Source organism: Tachysurus fulvidraco, chromosome 21, assembly GCF_022655615.1.
Source record: "Tachysurus fulvidraco isolate hzauxx_2018 chromosome 21, HZAU_PFXX_2.0, whole genome shotgun sequence".
In the NCBI taxonomy this organism is placed as follows: Eukaryota; Metazoa; Chordata; class Actinopteri; order Siluriformes; family Bagridae; genus Tachysurus; species Tachysurus fulvidraco.
Genome location: NC_062538.1, coordinates 6,215,432 through 6,234,498, shown reverse-complemented (window position 1 = coordinate 6,234,498; position 19,067 = coordinate 6,215,432). Strand labels below are relative to the sequence as shown.

General features: G+C 34.8%; 2 protein-coding genes across 2 annotated transcripts; both read right to left on the bottom strand.

Annotated features, from left to right (window-relative positions):
* Positions 1–704: 704 nt before the first annotated feature.
* On the bottom strand, positions 705–4,904 carry havcr1 (hepatitis A virus cellular receptor 1). Its single transcript, XM_027148979.2, has 7 exons — positions 4,748–4,904; positions 3,848–4,189; positions 1,926–1,994; positions 1,701–1,759; positions 1,526–1,613; positions 1,409–1,442; positions 705–1,050 (listed from the first exon to the last, which is right to left on the bottom strand). Exons 1-7 carry the CDS (start codon positions 4,833–4,835, stop codon positions 918–920), a joined length of 813 nt encoding a protein of 270 aa, XP_027004780.1. The 5' UTR covers positions 4,836–4,904; the 3' UTR covers positions 705–917.
* A 1,119-nt stretch (positions 4,905–6,023) lies between these two features.
* On the bottom strand, positions 6,024–11,555 carry havcr2 (hepatitis A virus cellular receptor 2). The gene is made up of 6 exons (XM_027149776.2): positions 11,329–11,555; positions 10,852–11,190; positions 10,613–10,672; positions 9,675–9,727; positions 9,365–9,449; positions 6,024–6,619 (listed from the first exon to the last, which is right to left on the bottom strand). The coding sequence occupies exons 1-6, from the start codon at positions 11,372–11,374 to the stop codon at positions 6,522–6,524; spliced, it is 681 nt and encodes a 226-aa protein (XP_027005577.2). The 5' UTR covers positions 11,375–11,555; the 3' UTR covers positions 6,024–6,521.
* Positions 11,556–19,067: the final 7,512 nt, after the last annotated feature.

Below are 19,067 nucleotides of genomic sequence, written 5' to 3'. Positions count from 1 at the left end.
ACTTAGTTTTATATAGATACAACACCTTCTCTCCTCTTGAATGTTACATCTACCATTACTTTCTGGTGTGCTGCATAAGCATGTATTAGCCTTGATAATCTGTTAAATCTTTTTTTATCACTCTTTTGATTATGAAATCATGTGACCTAACTATTGTATTTAAATAAACGAGTGTCCTTAAAAGTGATGTTATGACAATCCTTGCTACGGTTGAAGTCACAGTAGGTTCTAGGGGTAGAGTTTTGTGCATGTGGGCAGAAAATGTGTGCACAAGGAGTAAAATATACTAACCCACTAGAGATATGACTAATTCCAGTCCTGGTTATCTTTGACTCATCTTGTGTAATGCACTGTTGATTATGCTTTGTCATTATTTTTTACTTGTTCAGATTTCACCACAAGAAAGTTTTAATTTTGCCCCTAAACAATGTTCTGCAGTAGTTATTATTAGGCAAAGCCAGCCATGCTGTACTGTATAGATATGATCATAGTATTGGAGGCCGTATGAACTACACAGCAATCAAGGGCATGTGATCTAAATTTCTAGCAAAGCCTATAGCTTTATTATAACTCTTTTTTAATCATACATTTTCCAGATGCTCGGTATTCTCTTTATAAAACATTTCTGCAGCTCTTGCTATCATTTAATCGCAGGAAGTTTTAGTTCTTAGCACTAGCCTGATAGGCACAACAGGACAAACTGGTGAAATACATTCATGGAATGATGTTGATTTATTGCTTATTGCTTTAACTTTTATACTGTAACATTTACAAATTTACAATTTTAACATGTACAAATGACATTTGAATATCTGTAGGCTAAAGAAATTGATTCAACCAGAAAAGACAATCACAATGTTAGTTTTTGGTCCAAAGCTCGCACTGTGTACAGTATACTGTACAAGAAGTTCTTTGAATTATCTTGACCATTGTTCATATTCACTCTCAGTTTCTAATTGGTAGATGTTTTCCACAGCCATTGACCTGCTGTACAGACCAACGCTGACTTCTGAGTTGCTGTAGATGGCTGAGGGGTTTGAGTTCTGGTCTCTGGTGGGAGAAAATTAGAACCAGATGTAAGAAATATTTAATATTTTGACTCTCAGTTATAAATGGTTTTACTTTATCGAAACAATAAGGCACAAATGGAAAAGTAAAATCGCTTAAAACACACTTTGTGATGAAATAAAATTCTTTCACTAATGCCTAATGCCTGTACAGATAAATGGATGTAATTTTAATATTTGACACAAGTAAGTTTCCTCATACATACAGTAATATAAAAATCTAAAAGTGTAGCATTAGATTATTTTTATTGATTGCAAAATGTTCCTACTTTTAACTGAATAACATTTATGCCTTTTTATACAGTATGACTCAGATGAATGTGAATTTTTCTTTCACTTACGTTTCTAAAAATCTGGTTCTTCTTTTTTTCTTCCCTGAAGAATAGAACAGTCATTCAGTATCGTCTTTAGATCAACATGGAAAGAACAACACTGGTGTTTGACGTAAATGTACTCACATATCAGATAAACAGCAGTGCCAAAGGCCAGGAGAATCAGCAGGATTGATACAACAGTTACAGGAAGCGTATCATCTTTAGTTACTTTCTTTTTTATGACAAGATAATTAGAATTAGAGATTTTAACAATGATATTCATGATACAGCATTTCTGTTTAAAGTCATGAACACTTACAATTTTATTAGCCTCTGGAGTCGAGGTGTTAGAGTAGTGACTTGTGTTAGTGGAGTTCACTGGAGTTCACCAAGAGAAAAACATCAAAATGTTAGAAAATTTTCCAAAATGATTCATTTTCTGCATTTTATATTATTGCATTTACCAGACTTCATACACAAGACTATGTAGATATTTAAAATCAGCATCACAATGAAAGGCAGGACATTATGAATTTTGCTGTACCGTGTGTCGGTTCCGTGTACCATGCTGGTCCGTCTGTTGTACTTGGAGATAAGGAATACACTTCAGGTCCTATTTTTGAAAACAATATTTTTTCTACATAAATTATACATTTCTACAATAGAAACTTCCACACATACGGACATGTAAGGTGGGTACAAATTAAAAGCATCTGCAAATTAAAAAAATGTATCGGTTCCTTTTCTAGACTATTTTCCATTGATATGCTGTCAGACCACTTGTTCCCATTTCCCACCACAACTTATTTAGAATTAACAAACGTATTGTGGATTTGCTGAATTGTGGATGACGTCATCAGAAATGAGTCAAAAACATCAAAATCAGAGGAAAAAAGAGAAATGACTGTTTACTGTATGTCTTAGTCCTATTTGTGACTTTGATGTAAGAGATCAACAAAAACAAAAGAAATGTATATACTACATACAATTATATTTCAATAGTAATATAGTTCACATTATTTTTAGTAGTAGGCTGTTGATGTTACTGGTGTTTAACTACGTAAGCTCAATGGCACAACTGCTAATGGCACAATTCCACTTTAAGACCATTAAATGTCCTCCTGCTACATAACACTGATTTTCTGAGTGACAAGTCAACCACACAGACAGCCTTAAAAGTATTTTTTTATCACTTCTTTATTTTTCTTTGAGGTGTCAGGCAACTGCGTAATGTTCTTTAGCCATAAAGCACCACTTTGTTTTCATATACATCAAGTGGACAGCAAAATATACCAAAACCGAAAAAATGTTAATAACTATTATTAAAGATGGTCTGAGTAAACTGAAGTTTGTAGTGATTCCAACATTTACTAAAATGCATTAACATCAAAAATGTGGATGTCCCAAACCTTAAAGGTGCACTCAGATCATAACATTCTTTAGCTCTTATGAGACCTCAGTCTAATTCCTTTTCACAGTTGTTCCTTCTGGACTGAGACCAACAATCACTTAGATTTGGGTGTAACTCACTTTACTGATGGTCTCGATTGTTCTCGCATTTGCTTGTGCCTTTTTCTGATTTTCTTGTATCAGCATTGTATTGGTGTTATGTTGAAACCCTTCACTTTCAATTCTTTAGAGAACTGTAGCAACCTTTTAGACATAGCTAACTGGTTTCTTATCTAATCCTTACTCCACATTTTAAGGAGAGCTTTGTCACCTCTGACCACACAACTCCTAGAACGACAATGTTTTAAATATTTGAGCTAATCATCACACCATCACATAAGCAATGTTGGGGAAAAATTTGGTTGTCAAAAGGTTTTAGAAAAATTATTATTTTGAGATATGAGCTGGGAAACTCACAGTCTGTCAACAAATGTGTAAATGAAACCACATAGAGGATTTGAAAGAAAAAAAAAACCTTACTCCTACTACCTCCAGCTTGGTTTGCTTTCTGGGGTCCAGATATAGCATATGGTTCAGATTAAGAAGCCGTGAAAAGCAGTGAATCAGCTTAAATTGGTTGAGACAAGTCGATTTTATACAATAAGTCTTTAAAAAATGTTATTTATGTCTGTACTTTTGAGAGTCACAAACAGCTGGAACCAAATGCCTTGTGTGTGTCAACACACTTGGCCAATAAACCTCATTCTGATAATATGTGACCCAGTATCATAGTTTCTGCAGAAGATTAAAATCTGCTACGAGCATGATGGTTGTGCCACCGTGTCTTTAAATATTCCACAGAAGTAGAATAGAATTGTTTTGTCATTTTTTTTCTGGTTAATTTACTTGAGGAAGTTATATTCCTGACACTACAGAAGCACATGATGTTAATTTTGCTGAACAAATGGAATAACGTAAAGGAAATCTTCCCTTACAAATATACTTTGTGACGTAATTGTATGTATTATATTGTGAAATTTTAGTGTTAGGATTGTGGTTGCTATAGTAGATACACACCTTTAATTATGATCAGGTCGACTATGATTTTTTCATCATTGAACCATCCAGGTACATGCACACGGCAGCCGTATCTTCCAGAGTCTTCCAGTGTGGTGTTGTGGATTGTCAAAGATGCATCTCCTTTCTGTAATTCTCCATCAAGATGATATCTTTGTGACTTTTGCCTCACCACTTTCTTTCCTTCAAAGGCAATGATTTCACTACCACACCCAATATTTGGAACATCTCCCCTCATCCAACATATCTCACATATCCCCTGTTTCTTCACGTCATACCTGCAGGGTAGAATGGCGTTCTGACCACTGACGACTTTAACATTAATTCCTCTGCATGGACAGACTAAACAGGGTTGCAAAGGAGAACATTAAGTCAGATATTGTGTACAGTAGCAATATCTAAAACCCTCAGTCCTAGATATTGAGTCCATGATATATAAATGCTCTTACACCGAGCTAAATCATAACCCACCTTCATCAGAATTATTAGTTATTAGCCTGTATTACTGGATACTTAAATTAATTAATCCAATGTTTTATCCAAGCAGTTAATTGGTTTAAGCCGGAAAAAAAAAAAGATCAGCCTAAAAATAATGTCAATTTGGACGTTAAATAAAAAAGTTTGATTCATAAGCAATTTTATTTTTACAGATAAAGTGATCACTATCTGTGAAGAAGGTTTAGAACCTCTGTTTAAAGCAATTAATGAGCAGAAGAACTGCACCAAATTAATCAGACATTGATTTTAAGTTTGTTCCTATTGTCTTTTATACAGTGTGTATATTTGTAATGGAACTGGTTTAAAAATATATACTATGAATATGAAACAAGCTAGCATATTACTCATGCTGTATGTAGTTCTGAATAATAGTATTATTAAAGTTTTGACCAATTTGCTTACCTGTGAGACAGAGAAGGAGCCAGATTGAGAAGATCCAAGAACATACCCAAATCATGGTGACCTGTTTGCTCTGATTGACACATTTCATTACTTCTCTCCTATTTCTTTTGAGGTTTCACAAGTCACTGAAGATGCATGTGACTTCCTGCCTGATGTCATAGGAAATCATACGCCCTTTGAAACTGTAATTTGTTTATTACATATATATACATATTAGATGCTGCAGTGTGATTACTAATGAATTAGGAGTGCAGAAAGCAGAGTCTTCCTAATTTAAAAAAAACTATGTATTCTGAAATGTAAGCATCATAGTCTTCCTTTTCATTACTGTAAGGTTTGATTCAGCACTAGGGGCCAGTATTGGGCTAATTTTGATCATCTGATGGCCGAACTCACATATTTTTTTAATCGATCCTGGATAAAACTGCAATGAACCCAAAGCCTATCCATAGATCAGTGGGTGTGAAGCATCAGTACATCCTGGATGGGCTACCGGTACAGGACTCCATTCAGACACACACACACACACACACACACACACACACACACACACACACACACACACACACACACACACACACACACAACATAGAGACAATGCAGAGTAGCCAATCCAACAATGTTTTTGGGAGGAGGGAAGACATCAGAGAAGCTAGAGGAAACCCACATGGACATGGGCAGAACATCCACACAGACAGCAATTTGACCACAGCCGTCATTTATTTAATTATTCTTTCATATAAACATCTAGTTATTTGATTGATTTAGAAATGATTTCTAATTCATAGCTATAGTGAAGCTGCATGGTCAAGTTTGTTATGTAATTTGTGATGTATTTAAGAAAGGAGTCTCTTTTCTTTAAACCTCTTTAAAGGCTTGTTCCTTTGGGGTGAACCTTAAAGGGTTTATACAGAAGGTCTAGACTACATGTTCAGAGCAGGTCCTTTGATAGGTTCTTTCTTCTTTCCTAAACCGATTCTACTCGGAGTTCTCTCTGAAAGGGAAACCCTCTGTTCTACTATTGATAAAAATATTAAAGATTGTCTGGGGCACCACTTAAATTCTCCCTGTAGTACATCTACATACAACATACACAGAACATCCCTTATATAGACATTGACCCTATCTAAAGAATTCCCATGTTTACGTATATAAAGACGTGAAAGCATTTTGTTGCTATTGTATGTTATACATTTCACCTTTCACATGTGTGCTACCAAAGCGTACATTAAATAAGTATAAAAAAGAAATAAAAATTGATTCGAGACCCATGTGGTAGTATTTTCATTGTGCTTTATTTATTATTTTCTAGCACATACAGTGGAAGCAGGTGGGAATCGAAATACATAAACCTTGAGGGTACAATTTAAGAGCACATGGGAGAGAAGTGAAAGACTATTAAGAACCTGGTTGATAAAGCTGTTTGCTGAAACCTAGGGCAAGACTGTAATATACCATCCAACCAACAGAAATGTGTCAAAATAATAATAAAAAAGATCTAGTGCATATTACAGACAGCGGTCCTTCTACACATGAAGTCATGGCAAAACTAAACTGAAGGAATGGTTTAATTAGAAACTGACTATGTGTAAAGTATTGATTAACGTTAAATGTTATTTAAACTGGTGACATGTTAAAGTCCCTCACATTAGAATGAAAGAAGAAACAGGCAGGTCTAGATGATTAGCTTTTCGGCATGAAATATATTTCATGTTCGTTATAATGGTGTGATATTTCAATGAAGCACATCATATTTAATGAGTACACACTTGTGCTACAGGCGTGTATGGATGGGGGATGCTTCTGCTGTGGTCGTGTCGGGGGTATTTTCCATTTCACTGCCATCTTCACGTTTTCTGAAGCGTCGCAGCTCTAAGGGCAGAAAGACTTTAGTGCATAGCAAGCAAAGTGCCTCATGAGTCATCTTTTTCACTTCCACTCTTCCAGAGAGACAGTGTCTGAGAGCTAAATTAAACCACCATGCAGCTGAAAGAAATGTGGAAATTTCCACACAGTTTAACCTCAAGAACCCGACAAACATAAGACATTGAGTAATGTTCCATTTTGGCTTTTAATTATATTTAGATAAATCTAGAGAATCTAGAATTATTAGAGAGTTAATAAAAAAAAAGCTGCAATTCTGAATGTCAAAATTCAGCTTTTAAAATTGAACCTTGTTAAATTTTGCATTAAAAATATTTTTCTTATATTTTTGTCATTCCTGCAGTATTTTCCCAACAGTAAACCATATAATGTTCCATCAACAAGCACCTTGTATAACACAACATGGACAGTTATCTGGCTCTTGTAATATTTATTTTAGAACCTATAAATTGGATAAAAACCCAGAAACTTAAGTTTCTTAAACAATATTATTTGTCTTTGTTACCATTAGAAATATATACATTTCTGCAGCAATACACCATTAATGTTAAATTTCATGGTTTATTTTAAGTAATGTTGAGTTAAGCTGCTAACTCAAAGTTAACTAAAATCTCATATTTGTATACAATTATTAATTATACAACTCAGTAACTACTATCAGTATGAATACAATATAAAACTACAGGAAAACCAATCAGGAAATGTATGTACATATTTATGAGAGTAAGGACTAGAAATTTGTTAGACAGTTCCTGAGTTTACGAGATTAAACAAGAGACTTGGTTATTAGCTTTGTATAAGTTGTTGTTTAGTGTCATTAAAACTGATCACATATTCAGTTATACTTGACCACATATTATTTGTTCTACATTGGACTTACAGCACATCCATAAGCACTGCATAAACATTTTTAAAACAATACATATATGTATGTATGTACAGTATGTATGTATGTCAAGATCTGAGAAATGACATTAAAAAACATATTTAGTTCAACTTTAATTGACCACATCAGAATTCCTGTGAATAAATTGCTCAAATATTCAAAACTGTCTTTTTAAACAGTCTAAAAGGCTATAGAAATTAATGTAATGACTATTAGACGATTCTGATTGGCCGGTTGTTATAATTAGGGGTTAATTGGGAACACACATGTGACTGAAAAGGGTCTACCTTTTAAGACAGTGCATTTTTGCCATTGATACCATGAGAAAATCCAAGTAAATCTGCTAAAACCTCAAAGAAAAAAATTGTGGACCTCCACAAGTCCGAGTCCTGCTTCGTAGTCAAACCTGTAGAAGGTACCACGAGTATCTGACAAACAACTGGATGTAAATTGAATCTAAAGAACACACAGACACTGGATTGTTCAAGAAGGATGCACAAATGAACTCCTAGGGATAAAAGAACATTAATCTGAAAGGTTCAAGACAACACCTCAAAACAACAGCAAAAGAAATGGTGAAGATGTAGATGAGGTACCAAAGTACATCCACCACTGGCCTGCATCTCAGGGAACTTTAAATGTGTGCAACAGTAAATAATCGCAGTTGAAAGTTTATAGCCAACAGTATTATTTGTGTGATAATTAAATTTATCATGTATTTAGAGACTTACTATAAAGTGTCCACCTGTCATCTGTCTATTTGTGAGTTGTATTGTAATTATGTTGGCATCGTAGAAGCCAACATTCTGTTTTCCTATTTAAGCTTAGACAAAAATATATCAAGAGTAACTCCTCCTAGGGCTTTCGAGCCCCATGCACCAAATCCGGATATGTTGTAGAACCTGGTCTGAAGTTTGTTGCTATTAGTTTTCTAAGCGATCCGAGTACCGGTACTTCCGGTACCGGGTCTCAAAGTGGCCTTTTTTCCCATAGACTCCCGTTATAAATTTTTGGAGGTTTATAACTCGGCAAGCTTTCAAACTATCTACACCAAACTCGGCCAGCTCCTTTAGGGTGATACTCTGAACAAAAGGTTTAAATTGGTGTACTGACTGGCCTTTTGGTTGTCCCGCAACCCCACCCCAATATATGCAAAATCCAAAAACTTTTTACAACGTGGACATGTGACATATTAAAACACTCCGATCAATAAGGGGAACGTCCTCACGTGTATTCTGATGACATCATGTGATCATGTGAAAATAAAAAAAATTAGCACAACATGAACATGTGACACATCAAAACACTCAGCCCAATGTGTGGAACTTCCTCAAGAGTATTCGGATGATGTCACATGCTCGTCTCCACTTGCCTCCAAATGTTTTGGCACCCTAGCTTTCTGTCCTTTTGCCTCCAAACGTAACACTGATCCTTGTCCACTCACCTCCAAAAAACACCGGCCTTTGTGAATACTTGCTTTGTCAAAGCCAACATCAAAGTTTGTCGTCACAAACTTTACAAATCTAGTTAATCTTGTTTAAAAAAAAAACTTTTCAAAACTAATAACATGCAAGGGAATTATAAAACATCAGTCAATCCATAATTGGGGGCTATTCTCTATTCTGCCTTTCATGAAAAGACAGTCACATAAAAGATCTGAGGTTACCTCCTTAGTAATAAAATACACTTTTTCTATAATTATCCAGCATTGCTTTATTTCAAGATTTATGCAGTGCTTATGATTGTGTTATAAATGCACTATGTTCCCTTAATAAATTCAGTGTAGCAACATTTTTCATAAATGTTCTTAAACATATACACATACATTCACATACATATAAACTTACTCCATATAAGTGCAAAGATTAAACCAGGGATGAATATAATGGCTCCCACTCTCACTACAGTCAGGATAAATGTTTCCACTCCACCCTAAATGAGAAAAAAAAAAAAAACAAGTTCTGCGATGGGTTGGCACTCCATCCAGGGTGTATCCTGCCTTGATGCCCGATGACGCCTGAGATAGGCACAGGCTCCCCGTGACCCGAGAAGTTCGGATAAGGCGGTAGAAAATGAATGAATGAATGAAAAAACAAGTTCATTAGAACCTGAAGTCATAGTTTACTAAGACTGGTATTGAAAAGATATTGCACAAACCTCAGAGTCTGCCTTCTGTACAGCTGAACTGTATCCTGAGTTGACAGTGATTTCTGAAATGAGTTGAATTTTTTCTTTTAATCTCATTCTCTCTGTCTGGCTCATAAATACTGTACAGTACATTGGGAATAACAAAGCTACACCAAGATATTAATGACATGCCTTCAGACTAGCATTCTCTCTCAAGTGAACACAATTAAGCTGAATTTATGTCACTTTTTCCTGTAATGTGGTCTAGAATGCTAGCAATGCCGTATACTACACACTGCTACAATGCAGTGTGTTGAATGATGTATATACAGTATAACTCTGTAGAAGGCTAGGGGAAAGACTTGGAAAACTAGACATAATATCAATAACCAACAGAGTCCCTGGAAAAAGTTTAGATTTCGGAACAAATTATGATGTTCTCTCTACATGGAATACATTACTGTATGTTTCCACAAGTAAGCTTAATGCAACAAAATGTGGGTCATGTGTCTTAAATTGGGATAAAAGCAGGCTGTATTTATCTAAATAATTTTCACCATACAGAGTAGATGGAAAATAAGCTTAATTCTAAGTAGTGTCAGCTGAAAGCAGACCTTTTTAATTAAATCGGAAATTTAATAATTGAAAAAAAAACAAAAAAAAAAACAAAAAACAAAACCACAACAACAGCCAAATGATCTTTTTTGCCTGGAATGCCTGGCCTTGATATTAAATACATTTACAGCATTTGGCAGATGCCTTTATTCAGAGCAACATACAAACATGCTTAGAAGGCTCTATAGAGGAATAACATAACCACTGGTTCAATTGCTCACAGACTGAAGAATCCATGAGTCTAAAACTCTGCTGGGAAGAAAATATTTTTCGAAAACAAACATGAAAAAGTTTAAACAGGAAGGATCTCATGTTTGCTGTTATGAAATGCTGATAGTTTACGTTTCACTGACCTTGTGTGTGCTTTTCTGCAGAAGTTGGTAGAAAATTTGTGATGTTGATTGCGTCAAATCCTTTGTAAAAGTAAAAAATAAAAATGAGAAGAATTTAGACAACCCACGATTCGATTATTAGATTGGCTACATGTTCTGATCTGGAGTAGTCATGCAGCAGTGAAATTAAATATAGGCTTTAGATCTGTTCATATTTTTGATAAACTTGCCAGTCAAAATATTATTAAGGGTGTGCTTACCATTTGTAATGATGAGGTAAAAACTGTAGCTAAGGTCATTGAATAGTCCTGGTATCTCAATACGACATACATAAAATCCCGTGTCTGCATTTTGTGCCTTCTTGATGGTAAGTGAAACATCTCCATGCTGGAGTTTATTAGGTAAACTGTATCTCTTTGACTGTCTGTATTTGACCGTCAGTCCATCAGTAGCGATGAGTGTATGTTCACAGTTGAACCAGGTTTGATCTCTTCCCCAACAAACATTTGATATACCATAATTGCTGACATCATATTCACAGGGTAAAGTAACCATATCCCCAACTAGTTCAACCACCGTCAGTATAGATCCTTCACACACTAGAGATAAAGCACAGAGAATTCAGCTCTCATTTCCTACATAATCAAAATTCTCAGTATCGTTGCTCCACTTCTGTGATATTTAAAAATTTACCTTTTCATAGACTTTAGATGAATTTGATGTAAAAATGTACTTACATACAACCAAGATGCCCAATGTAATTAGAACCACAGAAGTCAGCATTTTCTGCAGCAGAATAGTCTCTTAAAGCACTTGCTCATGGACAAATGGGCAGCAATCTGGAAACTTCTATCTGACTACTTCTGTTTTCCATGACTGTGGTTCACCAATAGGAAAGATTTTTAAAATAGAATTAAACATGCCATTCTACCTGCTGGTTTGACTAATAGTAAACCATAAATCAATGTTATTCACATGGTATTCTCATAAATGGATAATGCAGAACCTCGGAAATGGGCATATCCACACATTAGTGCTGTAAACTTTGGAGTGAGCAAATTCAAACATTAACAATGCCAAAAATATGTTGTTGGCTTGTTTATTGTGGATGTTTTTTTTCTTCGATACAGTGCATTTATTCATTATTGTATTATCAAGCTATTTATTAACCAGCAGGTAATAAACATTTTACCTATTTATTACCTTAAAATGCCATTTGATAACTTTATTGGTGTGACAATAAAATATAATATCATTTGTTCCACCACCTAGGTTCCAGATTGAGTCTTGGTATGTACAGTACCTACCTTGTACCCTGGGAGATAGAGATAGTGGGACCAGTTGAGCAGTTATAGAAGTTCAGAAGGAGGGTGAAGCAGCGCAGGATGTGATAATGCTTTGATGCTGGTCCATTTTTTGGCTTTGTAGGCAAACATCAGAGTTTTAAATCTGGTGCAGGGAGATAGAGAAAGAGGGAGCATACCAATGCTCTAAGCTATTCTAGTCAGATCTGTTTATGTCTATTCAGGTCCATTCTAGTCTATTTTATTGTGGTGTGTAGTGCTCTTTCCTATTTATCAAATAATATTACATGTTGCATACTATAACAAGCAATAGCCTATAGTTTTTCGACCTTCACATTTGTGCATAACAGACTTTCATGAGGGACTGAATCTACTGATACCACATTCCCCATGAGGTCAGAAGGCAAAATGATCACTTGAGCCCATTTCACCCAAAGAAAGTCTTCTGTATTACATTTTTCATATCAGCAAATGTAATGTACCTGTAGATCAGACCGGACAAATAAGAATAATACCACAGCCAGCACTGACCAGAAGTCAATCAAAAATCACTGAGCAATTGTATGTAAGGTGGGACATCTCAGGGTAAACTTTTTCTAAGCATATTTTTCTTTTAAACAGATGACCTCACCACCTCACCACCTCACTGTCCTTGTAAAGCTGCATGGCATCAGTTACCCAGTGGCTAGGTCCTGGATAATGATGTAATGAATGAGCACCTATGAAGATTGCATGCTGTTTTTAATCTTGAAAATCGCCAACAGTCTGAAAAGTCCTTATAATAATAATTTCATATTAAGAAAGTTAATGACTAAGAAACAGTTACACATATTTGGGTAGTGCATCCAACATCCAAGTCATTGTGTAAGTTGTTACTCTAGAAATGATAATGTATATGAACAAGTACATTAATATTACCCCTTCAGCTGGAATTAATTCTGTTATATAAAATTGATCAGCTCTTTCCGAAAATGTATACCTCACCAAGGAGAAAACAAGACTCCTTATTTTCCCTCCTAATTGTTTGTTTACTTGTCCAGAGGTAATTTAGCAATTGCCACAAGGGGCTGTGTTTAAGCCTTCAGTAAAAACAGAGCTGTGGGTTTTTTTTTGTTTTGTTTTTGTGAGTAGAGAAAATGGAACACAGAATATTAGTTTCAGTGTAATGTGGCCTGTGAGAATTTCATTCAAACACTGATGAATTACTAGTGAGGTCCAGTTACAGTGGCCAACACATTTATCTTGAATTTTTCAAGAACCAATTCATTCAGTCTATGAGAACATGTTTGATCTTTTTATCACTTGTACTATTACTTGCAGTACTGCAAGATGTTCCTAAGCCTGGTTCTTTAAGCCCAGTGCATTCTAATGTTTTCTTAGATTCATCACACCCATGTCACCTGACAAGAACATTTGACATTTGATAGAGTTTTTCTGATCAGGTAAAAGATAAATATACAGAGCACATTTGATCAAGGATCAGGGTTGGGGATGACTGAACTACTAGATACAACCTTATTTCATAGATTGAATCATCAACAGTGCCTGAATTAATACCATCAAACCAAGTTACATTTTTTTTATTGTTTAGAACTAATACATAAATGAATAACTAACTAACCATTATTAAACAGATTTTATAATTATATTATAATTAGATTTATTCATTTTAATTTTATAATTATTTAGAATTAGCTTTTATAATAAATAGAATTTATAATTATAATGAATATATTTTATCATTGATAAATGATTTATCACCTTTAAGATGCCATTTGAAGGAGTGCGTCACTCCTTAACACTAACAACAAACATAACTGTCTAACATATATTTACTGAAAAACTAAAGACAAGTTTATGTTATTTTTTTTATTATCTGGCTGATGCATCAGGGTTATTATTCTAACTTGATTTAGAATAAACCTACAGGTTTCTTTGTGATGCTTTGCATCTGTTGTAAAGGGTGTATATATAAATGTAGGCATGCTGTAATAAATTATCTCAGAAAGTGACTTAATATTTGGAAAGCACTTCCAAAAACTGAAGTGTGAAGATGGCAAATTATGATTGCGGACATGTATAAATGGACATGTGCCCTGGTGTCTACATGCAAAATTTGAAGATATTCCCTTTGTTTCTAACTTTTATAATGAAATGGAATTGCCCAGTTGTATTAAAGATCCTTGTTAAAGAAACCACAACCTCTGCTATGTGTTATGTTTTTTATGAAGCTTAATAAGCAATAATTTCTCTGATGCTTCAGGACATATAACTAAATTTCAAATAAACTTACCAGGTGTTTTTTTGTGATTCTGTGAATCAAACCTATGCCATTTCAGAGTGTCCGGTACTATGCAGTAAAAAAATTAATGAAGCAATGTTTCTCTCTCTCTCTCTCTCTCTCTCTCTCTCTCTCTCTCTCTCTCTCTCTCTCTCTCTCTCTCTCTCTCTCTCTCTCTCTCCCTTTATTACCTTCATTTTAAGGCTTAATATAATGAGATACAATCACTAGCACTCTTAAGAAGGATGCACAGCTGTGATTAAATGAACTTATTAAGAATACTTGTCATCATGCTTGATTCATTTCATTTGTATTTCAAGTATTATCGTTAGTTTGTCCATTCTAAAGCTATAAATTATAAATTCTATGTAATTGCTTTGTGGTCACATACTTAAACTACCTGTAAACTATTAATTGCAACGTGTCTTGCCAAAGTGCCTCAGAATGACTGTTGGTGGTATGTAAACACAATAAACAAAATCATTAAACTAATGTGAATTTCTTACAAAATCATAACTGCCCAAATGCTAGATACTGTGTTCCCTTCAAAGCATGTATATTTTTTTAAAATCTCAAATCATTGAGGCAGATTTATTTGTATGATTTCTTTGAATTTGTAGTTAAATGGGAAACTATTTTAGGTCACAGCAGTGGGACAATTTGCATTCATGTAAAATATGAGCTGCCAATCATTTCCCTACACCAGCGGTGTCCAGTCTTATCCACAAAGGGCCGGTGTGGGTGCAGGGTTTCATTCCATACAAGCAGAAGCCACACCTTCTGCTTGGTTAGAATAAAAAACCTGCACCCACACTGGCCCTTTGTGGATAAGATTGGACACCGCTGTCATACACCCAAATATAATAACTGTAAAGATAAAATGTTTACCTGTGGATAAATCCTTTTTATATTTGTAAAACTATAATCTTCCTTTGTCTGTGTGTGTCTCTGTGTGTGTGTGTGTGTGTGTGTGTGTGTGTGTGTGTGTGTGTGTGTGTGTGTGTGTGTGTGTGTGTGTGTGTGTGTGTGTGTGTGTGTGTGTGTGTGTGTGTGATAATTTTGTCAAGAAGGGTCAAGAAGGGTGCCAATAATTCTGAACTTGACTCCAGCTTAAAAATAAAAGTGTATCCATTTTTAAATGTAGTGGCAAAGCATCTGCAACAGTGACCTTCCTTGTCACTGTGCATGTAGGATTTTTAAACAAATATACAATGTTTACACAGAGTCTATGTTTGTGTCATTTTCACACTTTCATCCCTGTATTAAGGCAAACTCAGACATAACATATTGTGTCTGTGTGTAATTGTTTGGATTCAAGGAGACCTGTTGTTATGAGACCATGATAAACCTCAGCCTGTCTGAGTCTGAAATGAATCATTGAACTCAATTTAGCTAATTTGACTGCGTGTCTCTCTCTGTCCCTGGACATAATGTATTCTCAAAACCTGCCATGAGCCTGAATTAATTATGCCATTCGTGTGAATTAGCACCTACTGTGTTCAGTTGGAACATTTTGGATAGGTTGCTTGAACATTGATTTTCCACACAACGGACTCATTTGAAGCACAGAGACAGTCAAAAAACTCTGACATTCACATTTACAAAAAAGAAGTAGCATGTTATACGTAGAATGACTATATCATAAAGGACAATTTTTTTTTAATCTTTTCTAAGACTCATTATTTAGTCAAATCACATCCCTGTGCTGAATACATGATGTACAATATCATGCATCATCAACTGTTAGTGGCTAGGCATGTAATTATATATTTTGTCATACAGATTTCCATCAGTCTCATTTAATGTGTATTCACTGTAAACATGTATCATGCTATAAGAAGTTAAATAGGATCCAGGGTAACTGATTTTATATTGTGTGTATAGTCTAGCACCTGCTGTCTAGGGTTGAAATATGTCCAATAATCCTCTTGCTCCATTACAAACCTAGGCAATACATGGAACTTCACAGAATAGAAGTCAATTTGCAATTTATTCAAAAATCTGAAATTGTGTATGAACTTATAGTTTTCCATTTCGAGCAGTGATTTTAATAGCTCTCTTCTACAGATGAATTACTGCAATGAACACTGTTAATACCTTCATTAGCATTGCTTCAGGCCACCTCTATGTAAGTAAATAATCTTGAAAATAAACAGGACTCAACCAGAAAGACTGAAAATTGCTGGGTACAAAGAATATCTTCATTAGAAAAGAAGGGAAAGAGAGGAAATCATTTTAGCATGAATCTACATTCCACCTTGCCACAGGTCCTGAAATATTTATGATCTTAAGTAAATTTTTATCCATATGGTTTCCTTTTATTTGTACATGCATTTAGTAATAAACAAAAACAAAGTTATTTACTAAAATTCAGAACATTGATTGCAGAGGGGCAAGTTTAGTTTTATGTCAAGTTCTCATGAAAATTACTGAACTTATATAGCTAAAATTGTACAAATAATGCATTATATACGTTATGAATAATTTGATCTACCAACATGACTTATATCTGCTAAATCTTACACACTGTTAAAGAACATGGGACTAATTGTACAACATATATTTAGTAGGCCAAACATTGTGAACCGTATTGTTTGTCTTTGTTACATGTAATACTATGATTAAGTCTTAAAACAGACATTTGGCCTTTCTTGTTGAATATACCCTTGTGCAAAAACTGAGGTCCAGGTTTGGTGGCCTGCACAGAGCACTGGCCTCAATCATACTTTTAGGGTCAGTTAGGATATCTCATTCAACATCGGTACCTGATCACACTAATGCTTATTTAACTGAATAGGTACTAATGCCCACATACACACTCCAAAGTCCTAACCATGTCAGAAGAGTGAATATGGGCTGGTGGCTTACTGTATGTAATTCGAGTGAGATGTAGGATTTACAAGTTCATATAGGTTTGATGGTACTGTAAAGCAAAAACTTGTGGCCACACAATACTTTACACAACACAGTATTTATAACAGCTGATTAAAATTGTATTTAAAAAAAGAGTGAAAGAGTGTTACATATATTAGTGAATGTCCCGAGGGAGCATTTGGTGAATTTGTAAAATGTAGCACTGCGATTTTGATTCAAGTCCCATCATTTTGCTCATAACTAGGTCTTTGTTCATAGTTTCAGTTCAAGCAGTTCCCATATGTATTTCTTCATTTAGTGAAATTTCACACCCATGATGATTTGTATGTTTCCCATTACTTCTGCTCAATATGTGTGCCAATTTCTGTCAGAATCATTGTGCAAGTCTTAATTCTCAGAAGTGGTATAGCTCAGCAGAGGGTTATGTGATGCGGATCCAAAGAGAGCAACATGAAAATTTTGTCAGTCAGCCCTTTTGTTCAGTTGTGATGAAAGTGAACAGGGCAGTGTGGACTGGGGAAGAAAGCAGGGCAGGCAGCTCTGTTGGCACCAGGAGTGTAGATTCAGTCCCATTTGTCTAGCAACGATTGCCGTGCAGCTGATCCAACCCCATCACATGTACCTGCATTTTAATGAAGATATTTGCACTGGAATAGGCACAATCTAATTACTACCAGACTTCAGACACCTCTTCAACAGACACATTTTCAAAGACCTTTTTTCCTTGCACAGGAGAGAGTATAAGAAACACTGTTTAAGCTTGATTGTTTGATTGAGATTCAAGTGGTGGCTCAAGCTAAGAAATCGTCCCTTAGAAAAGAAGATTTAATGTCACAAATCTGGCATATATGCTATAATGTCCAAGAGCTTAGATTTTATTGTTCGAAAAGCTTTGATCTCTTTCTAATAAGGAAAAACTAGGATGCTATATAAAACCTTTATGAATTTGCCCACAAGAAGACAGTATAAATTAATAGAATTTGTAAAGAAAATATAAACAAATATTAATTTAACAAAGCAAATCAACAAAGAAACAGAACCCACAGTTCCCTACCTTACAGATATGTAATATGTATTTAAAATAGATGACACAACAGAAAAAGGTACCAGATTTTCACCCTAGAGATGTGGTTTCGGATTTTTGGATCCCACATATTTAAAATCAGAGTGCCACTGATTTACAAAACTGTGAAGTTGATTTATTTTTTTCTCCACATGTTTTGTTTGCGGAAAACAATTTGTTTAGAAATTACTCACTCATACATGTCTTACTCCCCATGTGATGACCTTCTGCTGAGACAATAATTAATAGTCATTGCTATGCCTAAACCTTATCTTTACTGTAGCCTTAACCTCAGTCATCTCAGTGGACATTTATTTATTTATTTGTTTGTTTGTTTGTTTGTTTGTTTGTTTAAGTTAATTTATTATTATTATTATTATTATTATTATCTATCTATCTATCTATCTATCTATCTATCTATCTATCTATCTATCTATCTATCTATCTATCTATCTATTATTATTATTATTTTTTTTTTTTTTTTTTTTTTTTTTTTTTTTTATAAAATATATTTAAAAAAAGATGTGGTATCAAATTTCCCCACAATGTCAAAACAGTCAGATCGTTTCATTCTTATTGAGATTTTTGGTGTTCATCAAGATATAAAAATATGCCCACACATACACTGGGGAAAAAACTGAATTTTGCTGTCATTATGCAGCTGGGTAAAGATGGAGAAAGCCATATACAGTATTTAAAGTCATGAGATGTTCATCAGTAATATAAACAAAGTGATTAGCATGTCCTTGTTTTTTTTTTATAAACTGGTCCTGGTTCCACCTGGATGAGAGCCAGTATTTCTTTGCTTGTCTTATGGGAATTGCAGAAGAGTCCAGAAGAGATTCCTTGGCCCATCTTAGATAGTCTAGGGAAAGTTTTCCTGAGATGACATCCTCCTTGTTGTCTCATCCTCATGCTACGAGTAAAGTTAAAACTCTATCAGTAGCTCTCATT